The sequence below is a fragment of the Pipistrellus hanaki genome (assembly GCF_964339955.1).
Source record: "Pipistrellus hanaki genome assembly, chromosome: 1".
Taxonomy (NCBI): domain Eukaryota; kingdom Metazoa; phylum Chordata; class Mammalia; order Chiroptera; family Vespertilionidae; genus Pipistrellus; species Pipistrellus hanaki.
This window is the reverse complement of record NC_140503.1, coordinates 37,433,295-37,456,094: the sequence shown is the minus strand read 5'-3', so window position 1 is coordinate 37,456,094 and position 22,800 is coordinate 37,433,295. Positions and strand designations below refer to the sequence as shown.

Genomic DNA, 22,800 nt, shown 5'->3' with positions numbered 1-22,800 from the left:
GTGTTTTCTAATAGTGCACTGCAAGAGGTGATTTAGCTGAGCCAAGTGGATGAATACCTTGTCATGACAAATGTGCAGAGTATCGTAATAATAATTTTTATTTCTCTTAGGGTATGTCTCTGTGCCAGACCGTTGTCGTAAGCTCTGTAGTCATTCTTCTCTACTCTTCAAGAGCATGTTATAATTTGGTGGTGATCACCCTATCTCAGGATACATTAGAAAGTCCATTTAATTATGGCTGGTATAATCTTTCAGATAAGGTAAGTATCTACCATGTATTGCCAATCTAGCAATATGATAATGGAATTAGCCTTAATAGGAGAATTTTTTACTTGTTTCTCTTACACTTTTATGGAATCTCTTACTGCTCTCTCAAATATTTAAAACTGTGGTTTTTTTAAATATATGTTTTTGTACATATATATTTCTGTATTGATTTCAGAGAGGAAGAGAGAAAGAGAGAAACATCAATGATGGGAGAAAATCATTGATCAGCTGCCTCCTGCACACCCACCATTGGCAATCAAGCCCGCAATCCCAGCATGTGCCCTGACCAGAAATCGAACATGACCTCCTGATTCAGAGGTCGATGCTCAACCACTGGGCCACACTGGTTGGGCTATTTTTTTTTTTTTAACTTCACTTTTATTGTTGACCTACATATGCCCCATTCACCCTATCATGCCTATCTCCACCCATCCCACACCCCCCTTCCCTCTGGCCATCACTGCACTGTTGTCTGTGCCTATGGGTTATGCATATATGTACTTTGGCTAATCCCTTCACCTTTCATCCAGTCTTCCCTACCCAACCCTCTGACAGTTGTCAGTCTGTTCCATGTGAGATCATATGGTATTTGTCTTTCTCTACTGGCTTATTTCACTTAGCTTAATATTTTCCAGGTTCATCCATGCAGCATAGTATTCCATTGTGTAAATGTACCACAGCTTTGTCATCCACTCATCTACTGAGGGCACTTAGGCTAGTTCCAGGCCTTGGCTATTTTAAATAATACTGCCATGAATATAGGGGTACATACATATTTTTGAATTGGTGTTTTGGGATTCTAAGGATATATTCCCAGAAATGGAATCACTATGTCAAAAGGCACTTCCATATTTAATCTTTTGAGGCAATTCGGTACTGTTTTCCACAGTGGCTACACCAGTCTGCATTCCCACCAACAGTACATAAGGGTTCCCTTTCTCCACATCCTCGCCAGCACTTGTTGTTTGTTGATTGGTTGATGATAGCCATTCTGAAAGACGTGAAGTGATGTATCTCATTGTGGTTTTAATTTGCATCTCTCTGATAATTAGTGACTTTGAGCATTTTTTCATGTGTCTGTATGTCCTCTTTAGAGAAGTGTTTATTCCAGTCCTTTGCCCGCTTTTTAAATAGGGTTGTTTGTCTTCCTGTTGTTGAGCTGTATAAGTTCTTTATATATTTTGGAAATTAACCTCTGATCAGATGTATCATTGGCAAATATGTACTCTCATATAGTGGGTTCTGTTTTCATTTTGTTGATGGTTTCTTTTGCTGTGCAAAAGCTTTTGATGTAATCTCATTTGCTTATTTTCTCCTTAGTTTCCCATTCCCTAGAAGATCTATCAGCAAAAATATTGCTATGAGAGATGTCTGAGTTTTACTATGTATTCTTCTAGGATTTTTATGGTTTTGTGATTTACATTTAAGTCTTTTATCCATTTTGAGTTTATTCTTATGTATGGTGTAAGTTGGTGATCTTGTTTCATTTTTTTCATGTCTCTTTCCAATTTTCCCAACACCCTTTATTGAAGAAACTGTTTACCATTGTATGCTTTTGCCTTCTTTGTCAAATATTAATTGACCAAAAAGGAATGGGTTTATTTCTGGGCTCTCTGTTCTTTTCCATTGATCTACATGCCTATTCTTATGCCAGTAACCAGGCTTTTTATTATTATTATTATTACAATGACATTGTAGTATAATTTGATATCAGGTATTATGTTACCTCCAACTTTGTTCTTTCTCATGATTGCTGAGACTATTCTAGGTCTCTTTTGGTTTCATATAAATTTTGGAATATTTGTTCTAGATCTGTGAAACATGCTATTGGTATTTTAATAGGAATTGTGTTGAATCTATAGATTGCTTTGAGTAGTATGGACATTTTAATGATGTTAATTCTTTCATCCATGATCACAGACTATGCTTCCATTTATTTGTATCTTCCTCAATTTCTTTCTTCAGTGTCCTGTAGTTTTCCAAGTATAGGTCTTTTACCTTCTTGGTTAAATTTATTCCCAAGTACCTTATTTTTTGTTGTTGTTGTAATAGTAAGTGAGATTTTTTTTCTCTCTGAGTTTTTCTTTCTGATAGTTCATTATTGGTTTATAAAAATGCCACCAATTTTTTAATATTCATTTTGTATTCTTTGCAGAATTCGTTTATTACATTTAGTAGTTTTTTTGGTGAAGTCTTTAGTGTTTTCTATGTGCAATATTAATGTCATCTGCGAATAATGACAGTTTTATTACTTCCTTTCCAATTTGTACGCCTTTTATTTCTTCTTGTTGTCTGATTGCTGTGGGTAGGACTTGCAGTACTATGTTGAATAAGAGTGGTGAAAACAGACATCCCTGTCATGTTACTCATCTTAGTATATGTGCTGCCAAAGCGAGCATTTGTTGCTCATCTTAAGGGTTTGATCCCTGGTCAGGGCACATGTTGTGTAAGATGATGATGTTGGCTGTAGGTTTTTCATATATGGCCTTTATTATGTTGACATATGATCCCTCTATTTCCACTTTGGTGAAAGTTTTATCAAAAACGGGTGCTGGATTTTATGAAATGCTTTTTTTCTGCATCTATTGATATGATCACATGATTTTTGTCTTTCATTCTGTTTATGTGAGGTATCACACTTATTGATTTAAGAATGTTGTACCTACCTTGTATCCCCAGAATAAATCCCACTTGATCATAGTACATGATCTTTTTAATGTATTGCTAAATCTAGTTTGCTAATATTTTGTTGGAGATTTTAGCATCTATGTCCATCAAAGATAATGGCCTATAATTTTCTTTCTTTGTAGTGTCTTTTCTGGTTTTGAAATTAAGATAATGCTGCCCTCATAAAAAGAACCTAGAAGTCTTCCCTTTTCTTGGATTTTTTGTAATAATTTGAGGAGGATAGGTGTTAGTTCTTCTTTGAATGTTTGTTAAAGCTCCCCTGTGAAGCCATTTGGGCCAGGACTCTTGTTGCTGGGAGTTTTTATTTTATCACTGTCCCAATAAAAATCCTCATTTACATATGACACTTGAAATTATTCTTCAGAGAGAACTTCTCCCAAAGGAGTATTTTTCTTTCTTTTGTAAATAGTACTAATAGTGCCATAAATCTATTGATAACCCTATTTTGCTAATATTTTTTTAAAAAGGATAGTATTTAAATGTCTCTAGATAAATTGATTGTTTATCATTAGCTAGTGAAAACTGGTAAGTATTTAATTTGTTAGATAAAATTAATTCTCTTTTACCCAAGAACTATATATAGCCTAACTATTTTGTTTATTTTTAGATGTTTAAGTTATGATCAGGCATTATCAGTCTTGATAATGGAAGGCCATTCATAGTTCCTTGATTGTCCAGGTGTTTGCTATACTAATTCACAGTACTCTGGCTATGCATATTTATTTTTTATTTTTTAAAATATATTTTATTGATTTTTTACAGAGAGGAAGGGAGAGGGATAGAGAGCTAGAAACATCGATGAGAGAGAAACATCGACCAGCTGCCTCCTGCACAACCCCTAACTAGGGATTTGCCCGCAACCAATGTACGTGCCCTTGACCAGAATCGAACCTGGGACCCTTGAGTCCGCAGGCCGACGCTCTATCCACTGAGCCAAACCAGTTTTGGCTGGCTATGCATATTTAAAACTCCCAGCATTGAACAACAAAATGACAAAAAATAAATAAATAAATTTTAAAAACAAAATAAACTCCCAGCATTCTCCAACTCCTTCCTTAAAGTGCTTTTTGACATACTATATGTCATCTTTTTATTTATATTAATTTAACTTTGTACTGAATTTAAGGAATTCTAGAATCCCCTTATATCAGAATTCAGTTAACACTTTTTTAAAAATTTAAATTCATTGATTTTAGAGAGGGAGAGAAAAAGAGAGAAACATTGATTTGTTGTTACACTTATTTATGCATTCATTGGTTGCTTCTTGCATGTGCCCTGACCAGGGATCAAACCCTTGGTGTTTTGGGACAGTGCTCTAACAAAGGGAGCCAGGGCAGAATATCAGTTACCTTTCTACAGAGAAGGAACTTACACATGTAACAGATTCCCTTCACTCCTCTTCCCCCTTATCTCTCCATACATCTAGTAGAGTAGAAACAAATCAACATGGATGTTAAGCCCAAAAGCATATATTTAAATAACAGAATTGCTGAGCCATGTCCATGCTGCATTCTCTAAGGTGTACCTCCAGGTAAGTGCTATTTGCCTAGGGAGCAGCTGGAACCGGTAGTCTATTTTGTAACTCTCTTCCAACTATGGGGACTGAAAGTGAGATCACTCCATATTATCCATGTGTTAAAAATATTTTCATAAATTGATGCAATGAAAAAGTTGGTAGCTTTTTCTTCTATGTAGCATTAATGCCTTTTTATAGTCTTTAAAAGATAAATATGATTACGTAAGAAACCACAAACTATGGAAAATTAATTTAGAGTTTCATGTGCTTGTAATTGATATATTTTAACTTACTCTACCTGAAGCAAGTTAATTGTGGAGAGTGACCGATTATACATAAAGATTTCAGTATTGCTCTGCCATACTCTATTTACAGGCTCATATGCAAGATGTAAATGGAGAAGAGTATATAGTATTTGGAATGGTCCTCTTTCTGTGGGAACATGTGCCAGCCTGGTCGGTGGTACTATTTTTCCGGGCACAGAGATTAAACCAGAATTTGGTGAGATACCATAACATTCCCTAATGCCTGTTCGCCTTACTTTTAAAAATAATGGATCATTTATATTGATTGTCTTATGTTTGGCAAATTTTAAGACTAAAAAGCATTATAGATTCCAGCCTCCTCTCTTAGTTCATATGTTATCTAACACTTTTTTTCCACAGGCACCTGCTGGCATGATAAATAGTCACAGTTATAGTCCCAGAGCTTATTTTTTTGACAATCCAAGGCGATATGATAGTGATGATGACCTGCCAAGACTGGGAAGTTCAAGAGAAGGAAGGTAGATGTACTGAATTAGTATTAAAATAGATTGAAAAAAGAAAATCTAAACTTTAACCCAAATGTGAAATAGGTGATTTGGTGTTATAAATCAATACATAAAATAATTTGATATTGAAGCTTAGAGCAGCAGATGTTAAACCCATGGTGGGACCTGTACTATAAAAAACTATCATTGACCTCTAAGCCTCTGGGATAAAATGGCACCAATTCATTTCAGGATCCTTTGTTGGTTCAAAGCTGATGGGCATTGGTCAGCAGGAAAGAAATACTGTTATAGTGATTTTACATGTTTCATTATCTATATAGTGCTATTCAGAATCCACAGAGAAACTCCAGATAAAATTCTTGGGAACCTTAGATGGCAGGGAAATCATTTGTGACCTCTTTAATTCCAAAATCATTGCAAATCCAAACCATTCACCTGTGTATCTGGGCAAAATGAGAGCCTCCATGCACACTGACATAATGCTTTTAGCTTGCTAGAGCATTTTTTATGGTCCTCACTTCATCTGGACAAGTTACTTAACCCATTTTTTTAGCCTGTTTCTCATCTGTAAAATAGGAATAATAGAACCTCTAGGACTGTTATGAAGATTAAATGAATGTGTGTGTGTGTGTGTGTGTGTGTGTGTGTGTGTGTGTGTGTGTGAATACCAAATGTCTTAGAATAGAACCTAGTACATAATATGTACTATTATTATTATCTGATAATCAAGTTCTAGTTCTGAGTGGCATTTACTCATTATTTTGTAATATATGATATACAATCAAGGCTATTTGGTTAAAAATCATTAAATTTTATAGGAAGTCATTATGTAATTTAAATTATGTTATAAAATTCATTGAAAACTAAAAATGTCGGTGTGATTTATATACTGATCACAGTCCTGTGGCTTTTTTTGTTGTTGCAGTTTACCAAATTCACAAGGGTTGGGCTGGTATGGCACCATGGCAGCCTGTGGCAGCAACAGTTACACCGTCTCCCCCCACCTGAATGGACCTATGACGGACACTGCTCCTCTGCTCTTTACTTGTAGTAATTTCGATTTGAACACTCACCATAGCTTATATGTAACACCACAAAACTGACAGCATTACCAAGCTGTGATTCTTCAGTTGTTTTTCACGAACTTGTGTATTCAATGCGTGTAAATGCCATCTACATAAACATTCCATTATCTTTCGCAACTGAAAACAGCGCCTGGAAATGTGGCTGTGCTCGGCAGAGGGCACAGCTGTTCCTTTGACCTCTTCACGGTACAGTGACGTTAACTGGAACATTTGGAGTGGGAGAAAAGAGATTAGCTCTTAAGGCACTTGATGGTCTCCAAACAACTTGACTTTGGAACATCAAAAGCATATTTGCATATTTGCACTTTTATCTTTGTTCTGAAGAGTACACTGCAGTCCCCAAAGTCATACTCCAGTGCTCACCCTGGGATATTATATTGTACACCAAATTAAGAGGGAAATTTTCCTATTAAAATAAAAGTCTGTATATTACGTGGCATACTCCATATGGAATTTTTATCCAATAAAAATTTTACAGTGTGAAAAGTGCACAGAACTAAAGCATAAAAATGTATTATTCTTTTTTTAATATACTAAAAATACGTAATCGTTGAAGATCTTTTAAGCATGATCATAAAATACCAACTTCAGTTATTCAAACAATCATTTCTTTTAAATGATAGTAGTAAACCTTTACAGTGATGACCAGCGGTGTTCTTTGGAAAGCCACAGTTATTTCTTAAAGAAGAGAGTACACCAGTGGAAATTATGTGGCTACTTGAGTAGAAGTGGTCAAGTGATTATTTTGTATGATTAATATACATGTAGTAGGTTAAGCATGATTTGTCAAGAAAGCAATAGTGATTTTTGCATAGGGATATTTTGGTAGAAATCTCTTGGGACTAAACAAGTTTACAGATGCATTTACGAGTTAGTTATTCATGAAATATACAATTCTAAGTTAAAACATGAATACTTGTTTGCAAAAGCATTTGATTTAGCTGAAACAATATTTTAGCTGGTTTTACCGGAAAAGCAGGATTATCCTCAGGTAAATTAAATCACGATACATCATTGCAGTGAACTCAAGTGCAATACTTTGTAAGACATAAGTCCTCCTTTAGTTCTCACATTTTTATATCTTATATGGGCAAAGCCAAATTAAATTCCAACACTATATAAATAGGCAAACTGATAAGAAGGTACTAACTATAACTAGGTAAGTATAAAAACAGTGGTTAACAACATTGGAATACTTTTTGAATTATATTAAAACTGTCTTGAATGTCCTATCCCAAATCTAAAAAAATATATATGGTAGGCTAAAGTAATAGAGAATTTTAAAATGCACTTTCTACCAGTGTTTATATTAAGAGAAGGATTGCTGCATACCTCAAGATGCCAAGGGAACAGGCAACATTGGGAAGCTGTCACAGCGTACTTTAAGACACCTAACTTTATACAATTGTCTGCCGATCTGTTTCTTCAGAACTGGAACTAATATAGCTGTCCTTTTCTGTCTCCTAATTTGATTTGAAAGTTATGTTTTATTTCTACTCTTGCTTAAAATGCCTTTCAACTTTTTAATAATGGATGCAGTAACTTCACAAAAGTTATAACAGTATGTGAAACCCCCAAGGGATAAATGAAATTTTTAATGCTTTCAATCTTTTGGGAGGCTGGTACACAGCCAAAGAAATTTCTTCTTTTTATCATACAAAATGACTTTGAATTCAATCAGAAGCATAAACCTATAGTTATGCTACTTTAGGTTCATAAGTTCTCTTATTGTAACCGAATTATTTTAAAATGAATATTACAGAAGTTAACCTTGGTAGTCACACGACAATATAGTATACAGCTCAGTATATTGTGATTACAACTTCAGTTACTAGACTTTTTTTCAGAATGCCAACTATTAATTTTCCTAATAATGTTAGGTATCTGATTATCTAAAGCTGTATGACAAGATTTGTGTTAACCCTTGGGATTCGAATACAGGGAATTCTTTTCTAGTAAGGCTTCCCTAGATAATGTTTCTATTGGACCAGATAGGCAAAGATTACTTTTTAAAAAGTATTTTAGATAAAAATAACTTGGTTCTTTCAATTGCTTACGTTGATTCCTCCAAATTTGAGATTTATAAATATATTCTTATGACTGACTAGGGTACCTAAATTCTTGCCTTTGTCTCTTTATACACATCTCCCACAATACATCACCAAAGACAAAGAAATATAAGCTTCTGGCCCAATTTTTGGTTGAGAATTCCAAAGCACTAGGAGCACTTTAAGTCTGGTCTTGAAAGGAGTTGTTTATAAAATCAAAGGGCTACCGATTCCTTGTTCATCCTGCACTGAAGCACATGATGACAATTTCAAACCTTCCTCTTGGTTCATTAGTTGGAACAATGCATTTCATTGCTTAAGTGTGTAATTCTACAGTGATTAGCAGTACTTGTTTTTTATAGTTTCGTTTGGGTGGCCATTAACTTTGGAACTCTTACCACTCAGTATAGCTGGTTGTAGTTTTTATTAAAGACGTAATTTATAGATTGTAGCTTTTTTTATGCATAGCTGCCTTTCTATTGTTTAACAGTGTTTCTCAGCTATATGATCAGTTTTATACTGGTTGTAAAAGTATAGCTGTGGTCAATGAATGTATTTATTTGTTGTTTCACTGAATTGTAACAAAACACTCCTGTTAAAAATAAAAGTGTTTGTGCTTTTATTTGGAGGTCTGGTTTTCTTAATTTCTCTTCATGAACTATTCCAAATGAGTTTCTGTTACATAAGGATAAGAACCCTAGTGCTACCAGAGGGAAAGAAAATAGGAATTACAAATGATCCTCTGCTAGTGAGCTTATACTTACTTATACCTGACCATCATGTCCTTTAGTATTATACAGTAATTTTGATAAGAACTGCCATACATTTTACTTTAAACAATATAGACAACACGTGTATTCAAGAATTAAGGTAAGAAAAATTCTTGTATGAAATAACGTATAACCCCTCCCTCCTTTCCCTTAGAATCTTAAATAGGGATAAATTTACCTAGCCCATAATCTCGGGCAGTTACTCTTTGATTATTCAAAATATTCCTCAATGATGTTACCTTTTCCCCTGAAAGAAGAGATCTTACTATTTTTTCCATAATAGTTTGCCAAAACCACTCCAAATTTTGAATACAATTTCGGGAGCTTTATTGACTCCCCTAGAGTTCACAAATCTTTGGGAATCACTGATTCTTGCTGTGAAGAACATTTGGAATGAAAATCTGACCTCTAATAGAATAAAATTATCGTTTTAAAAGCAGATTTTTTTCAACAAACATTCATTTATTAAGTATTTTCATATGTCAAAAACTATGCTATAGCGATGCAAAAATGGATCAAGTTCTTTTTCCTGCCCTTAAGGAGCTCACATTCTAGTAGAGGAAGCTTTAAAAAACAAAAACAATACAGTACAATCAGTGGCACAATAGAGGTAGGTTGTAATTAACAGTGGTAACACAGTGAAGGAAGTTCGTTAGAGTCCTCCTTGGATGAAACGGGGACATAAATGGGAGCCTGCAAGGACACAGAGAAATTGCCCACGTGGGGATGGATAGCTAGGGCACTTGATGCAAAGAGAGCAGCCTGCGCCACGGTGTAGGCGACTGACCATGGTGCATTTGAACTGTAAGTCCATTTCCTCGGAATGAGGGTGGTGGGGGAGGTGGGTCTGGGAGACACACATCAGAGACCATTGTTAGAGTGCTTCTAGAAAACCCACTCTAGTAGCATTGTGGAGCAAAACAGAAAAAAACAGGCTGGGTATAAGACAGGTTAGTGTAGTACTTTAGGTAAGAGCAGTCAATTAAAATGGAAAGACATTGATGTATCGGAGATAGGGAGATAAAATCCATAGCACTTAGACACTGACTGGATAGGAGTAAGATGGAGGAAAGGAGTGACCATCATGTCCTTTAGTATTATACAGTAATTTTAAAATATGTAGATGATAATGGTTCTGAATTTAAGCAGAGCAAGGAACATAGGTCTAAGAGTAGGCTTGGGGGAGAATGACTGCTTTAAGACACACAAGTAAAGATCATGTAGGACAACTAAGTAAAGGTAGGTCGTAGACGGATGGAGAAGTCTGGGCTAAAGATAAGGATTTAGAAATCAGTGAATTGGAATTACCCAGAAGTGAGAAGTGGTGGTGATTAAGAGAGCAAGAATGAGAGCCTGAGGAGTAGTATAAATTAAAGCTGGCTAAAAGGAAGGCATCCAGGATTAAGTGAAATATAAGGAAATCAGAGGTTTAAAAAGGGATTTTTAAAGAAGGGGCTGTCAACAGTATCAAATGCAAAAGAAAAAAAAAGTCAAATTAAGAAATACCTTTTGACTTGGATTTAGAACTGGGTGTTTAGGCTTCGAAGGAAGAAATTGTTAAGAAGTTCAGAGCCAAAAGCCCGATTTTAGTTAAGGAGCAAGTGGAAGGTGACAAAGTGAAGACAGGAATATTCTTTCAAAAAAAAATTTTGCTGTTAAAAAAAGGGCAGGGGCATGAGAGACATATACAGACAAATTACCATTTAAATCCATCTACCACATTTTCAGAGCACTATAAATGTCCTTCAATTTTTATATATGGTGATTATTTCATAGTTCTTTGAGTCTCCAAAAATACTGATTTAACTAATAAGTTAATGTCTTTCTTTTCCTACCCTATTCAAATGAAGGGGGGAAAGGAAAATACAACATATTGTTAAACTTAGCTCTGAAATTATTCACTTAAAATATACTGAATACATATTCATACATTCATTCAACAAATATTTATTGGATACCCACTATGTATTTGACACTACACCAGGTCTTAGGGACACAGAGAAAAAAAAAAGAATACAGCAGTGTAAAATGACATTTCTAAACCATTATATAAATAAACCCTACTTCATTAATGTGATATATAAAGAGGCACATAATTTTGAGGTATACCGTTTCTTTTTTCTCTATAATTACCATGTGGCATAAATTCCCAAACCCCTTCAAAAATTTTTATCATTGAAGAGCTTTCACTAATAAAACCTCCAAAAATTACAGTTTAGTTTTTAAGGAGAAAAAGGAAATGAATACCAAAAAATAAATTAAGAAATTCCTATGAGTTTACAGATCAAACATTAAAAGGGCGATAAGACAAACTCAAAATGATTCCTTATTCTAAAGCTTATCACATTATAGTTCCAAATTTTTTTTTTCCTAAAAAAAAAAAAAAAAAAAAAAAAAAAATCATCCTATATAATAAAAGGCTAATATGCAAATTGACCAAATGGCTAAACAACCAGTTGCTATGACACACACTGACCACTAGGGGGCAGACACTCAATGCAGGAGCTGTCCTCTGGTGGTCAGTGCACTCCCACAGGAGGAGCACCACTCAGCTGGAAGCCAGACTCATGGCTGGCAAGCACAGCTGAAGTGGCAGGAGCCTCTCCGTCCTTCGCTGTGCTAAGGAGCAGCAAGCATGCAGGCCGTAACGAGCAAGGGGTCCGGGACTGCTAGAGGGATCCCGATTGCAAGAGAAATGTCCACCGAGGGGTCTCAGACTGCGAGAGGGTGCAGGCTGGGATGAGAGACCCCAACCCCCAACCCCGTGCACGAATTTCGGGCACTGGTCCTCTAGTTTTTAATAAATTACTCAGTATTACAAACTATGGTATATAAGGTTCAAAGGGTCTGTTATTGACTTTCAAATGATTGAGTTAAACATAGTATGTGTATAAATAAAGAGCAAGAAAGATAAAGCAAATATTAACAGTCAACGAATCTGGATGAAAGTTCTTTGTACTATCCAAGAAGCTTTCCTGTAAATTTGAAAATATATAAAAATAAAAGATTTCTCCTAAATTTATCCAGTATTAAAGTATTATGAGAATACATGTATAAATCTTTTCAACTTTTCACAATGTATAGAAATCCCCTATAACTTTTAGTTGTGATTGTTATCTTTCTACAAACAAAAACAAGCCAATCAAAATAGTAACATAATTCTAAAAAGTGACTTTTTTCATATCAATATATTTTGGAGTTGCCAGATAAAAGAAAAGGTAACCAGTTAAATTTGAATTTTAAATAAGGAATAATTTTTTGTTTTAAGTATGTCCCAAATATTGCATGTAACATACTTATATTTATCTGAAATTCAAACATAACTGGGCATTCTGTATTTTCACTTACTAAATCAGTTAAGTCTAAATGTATTGAAAAATTTTAGGCTGTTAATTATGGGTTATTCATGAGCCTCCTTAGCATTTTTCTATTAAACACTTGTCATATTGGCCATAGTTTTATTTATATTACATCTTACACAAAATTCTAGTTTGAGAGATTTAGAACATCAGGTACTTAGTTTTAACATATATGAATTTAATAATTCTGATTTTATTCAACATTAAACTTTAAAATCTGTACCACAATACCCCAAAGTATTACTTTTATTCACAATATTATACACAGATCTAACACAATTTTACAAAATGTTTACTTAAAATAATATAATTCTCCTTTTACAAAAGCAGCTTTATAAAACATTTGCCTTAAGACTGTCGTTTTTATTCCTTTGAATGACATTTCTCTCTTTGACCTCCATTGTCCAGCTCAGGCACATTTCAACTCATTTTCTTTAATGAACATTTTGCAACAAGTTCCTAAAGTTTTCTAATTCTTTCACACTTGTAGAAATTCTGTAACAAACAAACAAAAAATTTTTTTCGATTCAAAAACTATCTTAGATAACTTTTCTCTGAAAATTATTCACTTTGTACATATCAAGCACAGGAAAAAATGTAATTTATTTCAATGAATTTAAAGGTACATAAATAATTTAATCTATTTTGATGTACTTTAGTTCTTAACTTGATGTAAAACTAAGATAGTGTTGCCCAGAAATTTATTTTTAAGTATTCATAACTTAGTATTAAATTATAGAATTACGAAGTACAAAAATATTAAAATACTTGTTATTTTAAGTAATCATAAGTATATTCATATGCTTAGTATTTAAAGTACATACAGATAAGTAGATCATTAAAATATGCATTTTAAATATGCATAAATACACAAGTAATGAAAACTAATCAATATATCACATTTAGTAAATATACTAAAGAACCAAAGCTTTTGGACTTTAAGGTGAGAATAGTAAACATATGAGCAAATTGTTCTCACTAATTTTATAAAATGTAAAGTTTGTTCATTACTTCAAGTATAGTTTAGCTCTGCTCTCCACTATGAAAAAAGTAGCAGAGTACTCAATGAAATCTAACTGTTAAGTTTCTGTGTACTAAAAAATAATTTTGGCCCAAGCCGATGTGTTTCTCTCACATTGATGTCATAGCCTCTTTCTGCCACTCTCCCTAAAAATCAATAGAAAAATTCTTTCGGGTGAGGATTAAAAAACAACAAAAAAAAATAATTTTGGAGGTCAATTATTTCAAACCCAAAATATTAAATCATAATTGTTAGTCCTTAGAAAATATTAGTTTTTATAAATCTCTGTATCCTTTCATATGAGAGGCCAGAAAGAAGTACAGATATACCTAAATTTTATAATGTAAGTGCCTTATTTCAAGTTTATCTTCCAATCATTTTTATAAAATTAAATTATTTTTAAAGAATTATTAACTTGTTTACATAGTGGTGTATTTACAAAGAAATTTTACATCTATACCTATACAAAACATGAGTTTTTCTAGGACCTTCAAAAAATATTTGGGTCCTAGCTGGTTTAACTCAGTGAATAGAGCATAGCCTATGGACTGAAGGGTCCCAGGTTAGATTCCAGACAAGGGGACATGTCTGGGTTGCAGGCTCGATCCCCAGTAGGGGGCATGTAGGAGATAGCCGATCAATGATTCTCTCTCATCATTGATGTTTCTCTCTCTCTCTCTTCCTCTCTGAAATCAATATATATATAAACATTTGGGCAGCACAAGAAGCACAAGAAACTACTTTTAAATAATTGGTGTGGTATACCATGTGGTTCAGTGGTTAATGCCCAAGGACCAGAGGATCGAGAGTTCAATTCCCAGTCAAGGATTGCAGGTTCAATCCCCAGCCCCAGTCCAAATGAGCAAGTGCAGCAACTAGTCAATCTTTCTCTCTCAGATTGATGCTTCTCTCTCTCCTTTTCCCCCTCCCTCCCTTCCACTCTCTAAAAAAAATAAAAAAATAATAAAAAACCCTTGGGTGAGGGTTAACAACAACAACAATAATAATAATAATTAAAAATATATACAGATTCAGTAAGATGAATTTTGAGGTCCTATCAGTAAACTAATCACGACTATAAAAGTCAACAGATAAAAATAAAGACTATCATGTAATGATTGTTTGTGTCTACATACTTAAGGTATCATAAGATCCTAGAATTCCATAATAAGATAATTTCACTTAAAAGGATATTCCTTACCCAGTTTTATCTGAGAGCATACATGTTGCATTAGACTTATTTGACTAGCAGAAACAATTTCAATACATTTATACTAACCTTCCAAATGCATTAAATAATGATACTATTTCTTGTCTGGTCAGTTGGAATTCATAACTGGGCCCACTTTCTGGCATATTTGCTATCAGTTTCTCAGAAAACAAGATCTTCAGAGCAGTACCCAAACCCTGAGTCTATAACAGAAATAAGGAAAAAAGGAAATGTCAGAAAATTCTTTGTGCAAAGAATAAGTAAAAAATAGGATTGAGATAGATTTGCTTACCTGAAGCTTTCCCCACAGTCTACATTTAAAACAACCAACACAATCCATGATTCTTGAAATATTTCTAAAATGCAGTCGGAAGTCCTCCTAAGAACAATTAACAAAATTGTATTAAGCTGCAGTATATAGTCAAAAACCATTTTCTGAATGCCTGTGAGGTATTCTGGTGTATGTGATTATTAACTATGTCAAAGGGGGAACAAGGGGTTGGATGGCATCATTTACCAAAAGAGGAAGAGAAAAAATAAAAACCTTTGACTTCACAGTAGTTAAAAAAATCACAGTATGTGAAAAAAATCAGATATTATTATTATTATTCAGAAATATACAGAATATAGTGAACATCCGTGTACCCTTCACAAAGTTTTATAAAGAAACCATTACAAGTAAAATTGAACATTCTAATTGAAAAAAAATATATTAGTTATTGATTTCAGAGAAAAAAGGAGAGGAAAAGAGAGATAAAAACATGAATGATGAGAGAGAATCACTTCTACGGCCATGCCACCCTGAACGCGCCCGATCTCGTCTGATCTCGGAAGCTAAGCAGGATCGGGCCTGGTTAGTACTTGGATGGGAGAGAGAATCACTGATCGGCTACCTCCTGCAACACCCCACACCAGGGATCAAGCCCGCTACCCGGGCATGTGCCCTGACCAGGAATCGAACTATGACCTCCTGCTTCACAGGTCAATGCTCAACGACTGAGCTATACCAGCCAGGCTGAATTTTTTTTTATACTTTTAATAAATGTGTATAAGTCTTTGAACCTCAGTATACTATCTACACTAATAAAAGAAAAAGATGCAAATTGACCATACCTTCACTATGCCCACCAGCTAATCAGGAGTATGCAAATTAACCCAACAAAGATGGTGGGTTAATTTGCATACGGAGGCCCTGAGCAGCTGGGGGTGGGACACTTGCATTGTTGCCATGGCGACACTGCAGGCATTCCACACCGCCCCAGCCACTCAGGGCCTCTGGACAGTATGGGAAGGCAGGGCCGGAGTGGAGAGAGATGGCTCTGGGGGCCAGAGCAGAAAGGCAGTGCCAGCAGCCAGGGAAAGGAAGGCCCATTCTTGCACGAATCGTCGTGCATCAGGCTTCTAGCTAGTATTGTTTATAATAGGGCAATAGACATCCGGCTCGTCCAAAAGCAATATATGCCCTTAACTAATAAGGAGAAGAGAACGGAAGCCAAGGACACATCTTCATTTACTCCAAAGGTAAGAATTATCAATTAATCCTGAACGTGACTCCCTCTATCCTTGATACTAGAATCAGCTTACAGTACTGCAAGCAGGAAACCTGATGTACACTTCAGATGAAACATTCAGTATACCAACTGACTCATAATTTGGAGAGCATTTAGTGTTCCTCTCTCTCTTTTTTTTTTTTTTTTAATGTGATAATCACACACTGGGCTCAATAAGAAGAGAACAAGACCAAAGATCTAAAAATAGGAATAAATCAGTAAAGATTGGAACCCACTATTCAAAGCAGACCTCAATTCACTCTAATTTACTCAATCCAGTCTTTCCCCAGATGTTTCGTTCAGCTTGAGACTCTGAAACAGCTGTGACATGTAAAAGCTCTTTAATAGGATCTCAGAGCTTGTATCTTTTTAAATACAAATTTTATATTCATACAAAGCCCACATTATCACTATTTTTTTTTAGTTTTATTTTTTTATTGATTATGGTATCACATAATTGTCCTCATCCCCCTATTCCCATCCCAAACCCCTCCCTACGTATGCCCCCATGCCCCTGTTGTCCATGGCCACTGGTTAGGCTTATATGCATGCACACAAGTCCTTTGGTTGCACATTATCACTATTAATGTTCACCATATATTAGCAATACTTTATATCTCGTGTTTCTGTATCTTTTGGGCTGAGCTAAGTAAGAGGTAATCCTAATTTAAAATCTACTTTTTAAAAATATTTACCCAGTAATATTACTCATATTACTCTTGAGGTTTTGGTGATTTGATATGAGGTTTTCTTTACACTTATGTTTCGACTTTGAATTACAGGAAAATCAAACTTTTAACACTAATAAGGGAGCAGTAAAATTACTCAAAATAGATGTAAAACCCATCCTATGAGGTGTTGACTCCGGGAGACTTAACAGTTGTTACAAGGCCCTACAAAATCCATTTGTAGATAAGCACTGTATAGAGACTGAATAAATAGCTCCCTGTTATGCATTATAAATTTTCAAATGGATAAAAATGTTATGATCAATAAAACACAACTTTTACTTTTAAATGTTAATAATTTAAAGTTAGGAAAGGCCTTGAAAGTTTTTGACTTTCATACTTGCAAAGGATGAAAACCTTTTGTTTTAAAAGATTGTGCTTGTTTTTGTAGACGTTGTGTAAATTCAGTATTTGAATCCATGTTAATTCAAATACTTGAATGTAAGGCAGCTCTCAAGTAAATCTTTGTGTGGAACATGCAGAGATGGTAAGCTTCTAACACTGCAAAATTAAAACCAAGCACGAGAGCTTAAGTGAACTTAATATACTAGAACCAAATTAATAAGCCAGAAATTAACTAACTCAGAACAGGAGAAAATCCTCTTGATTTCCAAAAATAGCAATCAATGTCCAATACTGTGTGTATTGTGAGAGCGCCTGGGAAAGGCCCCTGAGCTGATTGTCATCTGAATCCACTGTGCCCAGCAGAGCCAACCCCTGGAAACATACTGTGCCAGAGGCAGGTGTGTTGTCAGCCTGACCTTCAGCTCAGGTGCCAGGGGGTGGGTTTCATTATCTAAGTCCAGTCAAGCACCAGGAACAAACACGATTATCCAGGCCCACCCAGAAGTGGCAATTACAAAGAAGCCATGGAATGCACATAGTCTCTTTTGTCTTGGGCTATAGTAAAACTTCCTGGTATTTTGCTGTATAAAATGAACGCACTGTATCGGCTCTGGATCACTGTCTCTCCATCAGATGACAGCTGTCCCACCCTGCCCCAGCTCTTTCCTTCTGTCTCTGTGTCTGTCTCTTTCTTTCATTTTCTCAATCCCCAGCTGCCCCCACTCTCTAGCCATGCTGGATGCAGAAAAGAGAGTAATATTTATATGTATATTCCAAAGTTACGTCAGATGATAAAAACTTATGATCCAAAAAATAACCAGAACCTAAGTCACTTACAAATTCCCCTTGTTTGTATACAACTTTGAGATCAACAATTAAAAGTATAACCAGAGCGTAGAATAATCAAACATGCTGTGGAAATATACTGTGACTTATGAAACCAATTGACCAAAAAATAATTCTCATCCAATTCTCAAACGTTTTTAAGCCTTCAAGTAAAACCATATTCTAGTTTGAAAAGAACACTAAACAATCCTCTCTCACGCAAGTCTTCTGTTTCTAGTCAAACACTGATAGAGCACAGAGGAGAAAAGATAAGATTTTTAAATGAACTTGTGTGACTGTTTAAATCCATGATATTCACCATAAACTACTATTTTAAGAAAGTAAATCTCCAATATTAACAAGTTTTCTTGTGGGGTTTTTTTTTACTCCTTTCTTGTAAAAGGATTTAGAAAAATGATCTGTTAAATGCCACAGGACATCGAACTTGAGGGTTTTCATTCTAATAAAATTAAAGCATTGTAAGAAATATCTCTAATCTGCGCAACATAAAAAAGAGTGAATGCCGAAAAACTCTAAAATAAACTAGCAAGTATCCTAAAAATAAGGAAGATACTGAAACTAGTATGGGGGGAAATCCTATTACAGCATCTTCCCCCTCATTCCTAAGTTCCTGGAAGCTGTTTGGGAGGTTATATAAGCAGGGAGGTATGTATTTCTAGCAAGAATGCTTTAAGTAGGAGGTAGATAGGAGGTCAAAAATAACTGTTACCTAACAGCACAAAACTGACTGCAATAAGTATTTTGCTTGCAAATGGCATAAAGTCAGGTTTTTTCCCTACAGTAAGAAACAAATAATAAAAAGCAGAGGAAGGCAGTTAAAAATATTCTGATGAAAGCAGGAGCTCAATGTTCCTGAAGGCCACCCACCTCTACTTACACATACCTTTGTGACAAAGAACAGTAATGTAATTTTACTTGGGTCCCCAAATAGGCTAGAAATCCCTTGAGGATAGACGCTCTTTCCCTTTAATGACAAAAATCATGCCTTCCCCATAGTAGTAAGCATCTAATAAATCTTTCTAGTATTATTTTATACTTGTCATATTTTTATGCAAACAGACACAAAGATGGTCTTGCCTGAGGTTATAACTCTATTGAGAAAGCAAGACAAATTGCACACCTAAACTTACATAATATTGTATGTCATCTGTAATTGAAATGGAAAAAAAATTATATATATTTACACACACACACACACACACACACACACACACATCAATAAACAAAAAGAGGCAAGGCAAAAACAAGTCCCATTTTGTGGGGTATTAGTGATTTTGTTCTGTCCACAGCTACCTGCTGGCACTACTAAATGCCTTTCACTCCCATTGAATAAGGTGATTCACAAAACAACACTGTGCTCTCTTCCCCTGAAGGGACCCTTTAATTCAACCAAAGCCACTTTCAGAATTCTCTTCAGCCAAAGACAGACTCATACTTCCACTTATGCTCTCGATCCCGCCTCTTTAATTTATAACCTCTCTTCACTGCCCGAGCCCATCAGTATGGAGCCCACAGATTTCCGCAGTTATTTTTAACACGACACAAACTAGATCATACGTTGGACCTGCCTTTGGGCTTCCTTTTTCTGAGGAAAAGAAACATTAGGACTCTGATTTTTCTTATAATTTCAGGATGTATATCAAGATTTATTGTTAAGGATAAAAACATGGGTTTATATTCATTCCTGCCTAAGAGATAGTTTTTGTATCTAAAAACTAAGGTAAAGTATAAAATAATTACCTTTAGCTTGTTTGCTTCTTTTTTATCCCCAGCAAAAAATGAATTCTCATCAAAATGCAAAGGAAATGACCTGCATTTTAAAACAGAGAATATTCATTTTTATGTATTAGAAAATATTAAAAGGTTGCTGAAATAATATTTTGCTAGTCAGTGATGAATCATATAATTAAAATAGAGTAGAAAATAAAATAAAAGGAACACTCTGATGTCCCCAAGTAGATTCTTACCCTTGAATCTAAAAACTAATTGCAAAATATAATTGAAGTTTGGCCCCAAATCCAACCTATTCAACTAAATGTGAAAATAATGCAGATATCTAAGTACTAAAAGTATAGCTCTTAGAATGAAAAATAAATGCTTTTTAGTACCCAGGTTAAAACATAAATCAATTCTGAAGACCTATGAGCAAAATTTGCTGTTAGTTATTTTTTAAATAGTTTCCCTTTCTCTATATTGCATATTTAAGTGTTTAATTTTGGGCACCACTTGTCACTCTTCTATTAATATAGTGTGACCCTGCTGGCATAGCTCAGTGGTTGAACATCAGCCTATGAGCCAGGAGGTCATGGTGTGATGCCCCATCAGGGCACATGCCCAGGTTGCAGCCTTGATCCCTAGTGGGGGGGCGTGCAGGAGGCAGCCGATCAATATTCTTTCTTCATTGATGTTTCTATCTTTCTGTCTCTCTCCCTTTCTATCTAAAATCATAAAAATATATTTTAAAATATGGACATATAAGTGTAAATATATCATTTACTTGATTTCATGAAGTATTTCCAGAAGTAACATTTTGTTCTCTGCATCCTGAACTTTATTCCCAGTGAAGAGTTGAAAATCTGGGCGCTCAAAGAATGGTACCACTTTAGATAAAGCCCTTAATTCTATTAAGTAGATAAAATACAAATTCTTAAGCCTTCTTGGACCTTCTCCCTCGGTCAATATTCCATCAAACCGCTGCTGAAATTCTGTTACGTTGTGTCCCCATATCTGTTCTAACCAGGTATCTAAGAAGACAGAAGAATTAAATATTAAAAAATTAATTTTAAAATTAAGTAGGCTTAATTAGGTAAAATTACATTAGGTTGTTCATACCTACAGAAATTAATTTAATTTTATATATTAAAATATATAATAATTTAACCATGAGAACTGTTCTTATAACTTAGCCTTTAATAGTTCTATATTAATATTTTATCTCCTAGAACCCATGCATAAAAGGAAAATAAATTAAATGTCTTACTGAGAAACCAGGTTCACTAAAAATCAAGTTTCTGAATATAAATGTATTCATAAAACCAAAAAGCACAATTTAAAATGACTAACTGGTTTGTAAAATTGTAAAATTACTAATGCGTTTGAAGCCTTCAGGTTACTACAGTTTATTTCTAAAATGTAAAAAAATACTTTAATTCCAGAAGAAATATGTTACTGATGAAAATCAACCATGGTTTCATTTTCAATAGCATTCTTAAACGCTAAAGAGCAACAGAAAATACTTTTACCCACTAAACTTTAGGCCTGATGCTAGCACACAAATAAATGAGCTCTGATACAGTAATATCTAAAGAATAACAAGCTGTGCTGTTTCAATTCCCCCAACAGAAGAACATTTCCAAAGAGATGTGTAAAGTTTTGAGCAGCTTCTTAAAAGAAGATGAAGAGCCAAGATACTAATGCTGAACTTTTCCTTCCAGTAACTATAGCTCCTGGACTCCTGATTACTACCATTTAAGAATGAACTTTTCCTGCCTAATACTCAGTACGGTTAATAGTGTTCCATTCAGGTAAATACCAAGAAAATGTTAAGAATACCTAAAAAAAAAAGTGTGGTAAAAGGAATGGAAGTGAACATCACGTACCTTGCAGAAGATAGCGTGCGCTTAAGTGCACATTAATGCTTGCATGTAGGCCAGATATAAGTCTGTAGAAGGCTCTTTTTTCTACACAGAGACCTAAAAAAAGGGAGTTTGGAAATAGACATTTCATATGTGAAACTGTACGGTTATGAAATTAACTTCATGTGTCTTTTTTAAAAATGAGAGAGAAAAATCATTTCAATTTGTTGAAAAGTTTTCAATTACCTTCTAGCCAGCTGTAAAAGGTGTTCTCTGAAATCAAAAGAAAAGTCACAAGATTACAAAAAGGCCAAAAGATAAGTTTTTTTTCAAAAGTTTAAAAATACAGCAAATGTGTGCCAAACAGTGATTTAAAGATTGTTTGACAAAAGGTCCAAATTTTATTTGCAATTTCTACAAAGGAAGGAGAGATATCTTGGTATGGGTTCAGTTAAATACTGCAAGTAGCTCAGTCTAATAACTTTCTACAATAGATAAGGTGATTTACAGAAAGTCAAAGCAGAATTTAAATGTTAAGTCAATACATGGAAAAATACTTAGCCTTGATAACAGTTTATGTTATGAGAACTAAGAACTCATTATAGGTGTTTGTTTCTTTAATTTGAAAAGTAAATAAAAATTATAAAGTAGGATTGGAAGTGTATATTGCTCAGGGTATTATAAACCATTCAACATTTCAAAAGAGCAAATCAAAGAAAAGTTGTAGAAACTAAACATCACTTATATTCTATGGCCTAGTAAGATCACTGTTAATGTACTTAGACCTAGTAATTCTTTTAAAATTATGTTCTAAAGAAATAAATCAATGCCCAGAAGGTGTGGCTCAATTGAGCATTGTCCTATGAACCAGGAGGTCAAGGTTCAATTCCTGGTCAGGGACATGCCTGGATCCACAGTGTGGGCTGTGCAGGAGGCAGCTGATCAATGATTGTCATCATTGATGTTTCTATCTCTCTCTCCCTCTCCCTTTCTCTCTGAAATAAATAAAAATATATATAT

General features: G+C 34.6%; 2 protein-coding genes across 4 annotated transcripts in view; one reads left to right on the top strand and one right to left on the bottom strand.

The window, feature by feature from the left end:
• GPR137C (G protein-coupled receptor 137C) overlaps positions 1-8,998 on the top strand; it is a 54,853-nt gene extending 45,855 nt beyond the window's left edge. For both annotated transcript variants that reach the window (XM_084877774.1, XM_084877773.1), the window contains 4 exons: positions 111-260; positions 4,847-4,972; positions 5,137-5,255; positions 6,169-8,998. In XM_084877774.1, the coding sequence (XP_084733900.1) occupies positions 111-260; positions 4,847-4,972; positions 5,137-5,255; positions 6,169-6,346 (573 nt within the window). In that variant the 3' untranslated portion in view covers positions 6,347-8,998. The remainder of the gene's footprint in view (positions 1-110; positions 261-4,846; positions 4,973-5,136; positions 5,256-6,168) is intronic.
• Positions 8,999-11,531: 2,533 nt separating this feature from the next.
• Positions 11,532-22,800, bottom strand: part of ERO1A (endoplasmic reticulum oxidoreductase 1 alpha) — a 42,465-nt gene continuing 31,196 nt past the window's right edge. For both annotated transcript variants that reach the window (XM_084877753.1, XM_084877754.1), the window contains 7 exons: positions 22,027-22,053; positions 21,805-21,897; positions 20,703-20,949; positions 19,946-20,015; positions 15,029-15,115; positions 14,806-14,939; positions 11,532-13,000 (listed from right to left, as the gene is read on the bottom strand). In XM_084877753.1, the coding sequence (XP_084733879.1) occupies positions 12,940-13,000; positions 14,806-14,939; positions 15,029-15,115; positions 19,946-20,015; positions 20,703-20,949; positions 21,805-21,897; positions 22,027-22,053 (719 nt within the window). In that variant the 3' untranslated portion in view covers positions 11,532-12,939. The remainder of the gene's footprint in view (positions 13,001-14,805; positions 14,940-15,028; positions 15,116-19,945; positions 20,016-20,702; positions 20,950-21,804; positions 21,898-22,026; positions 22,054-22,800) is intronic.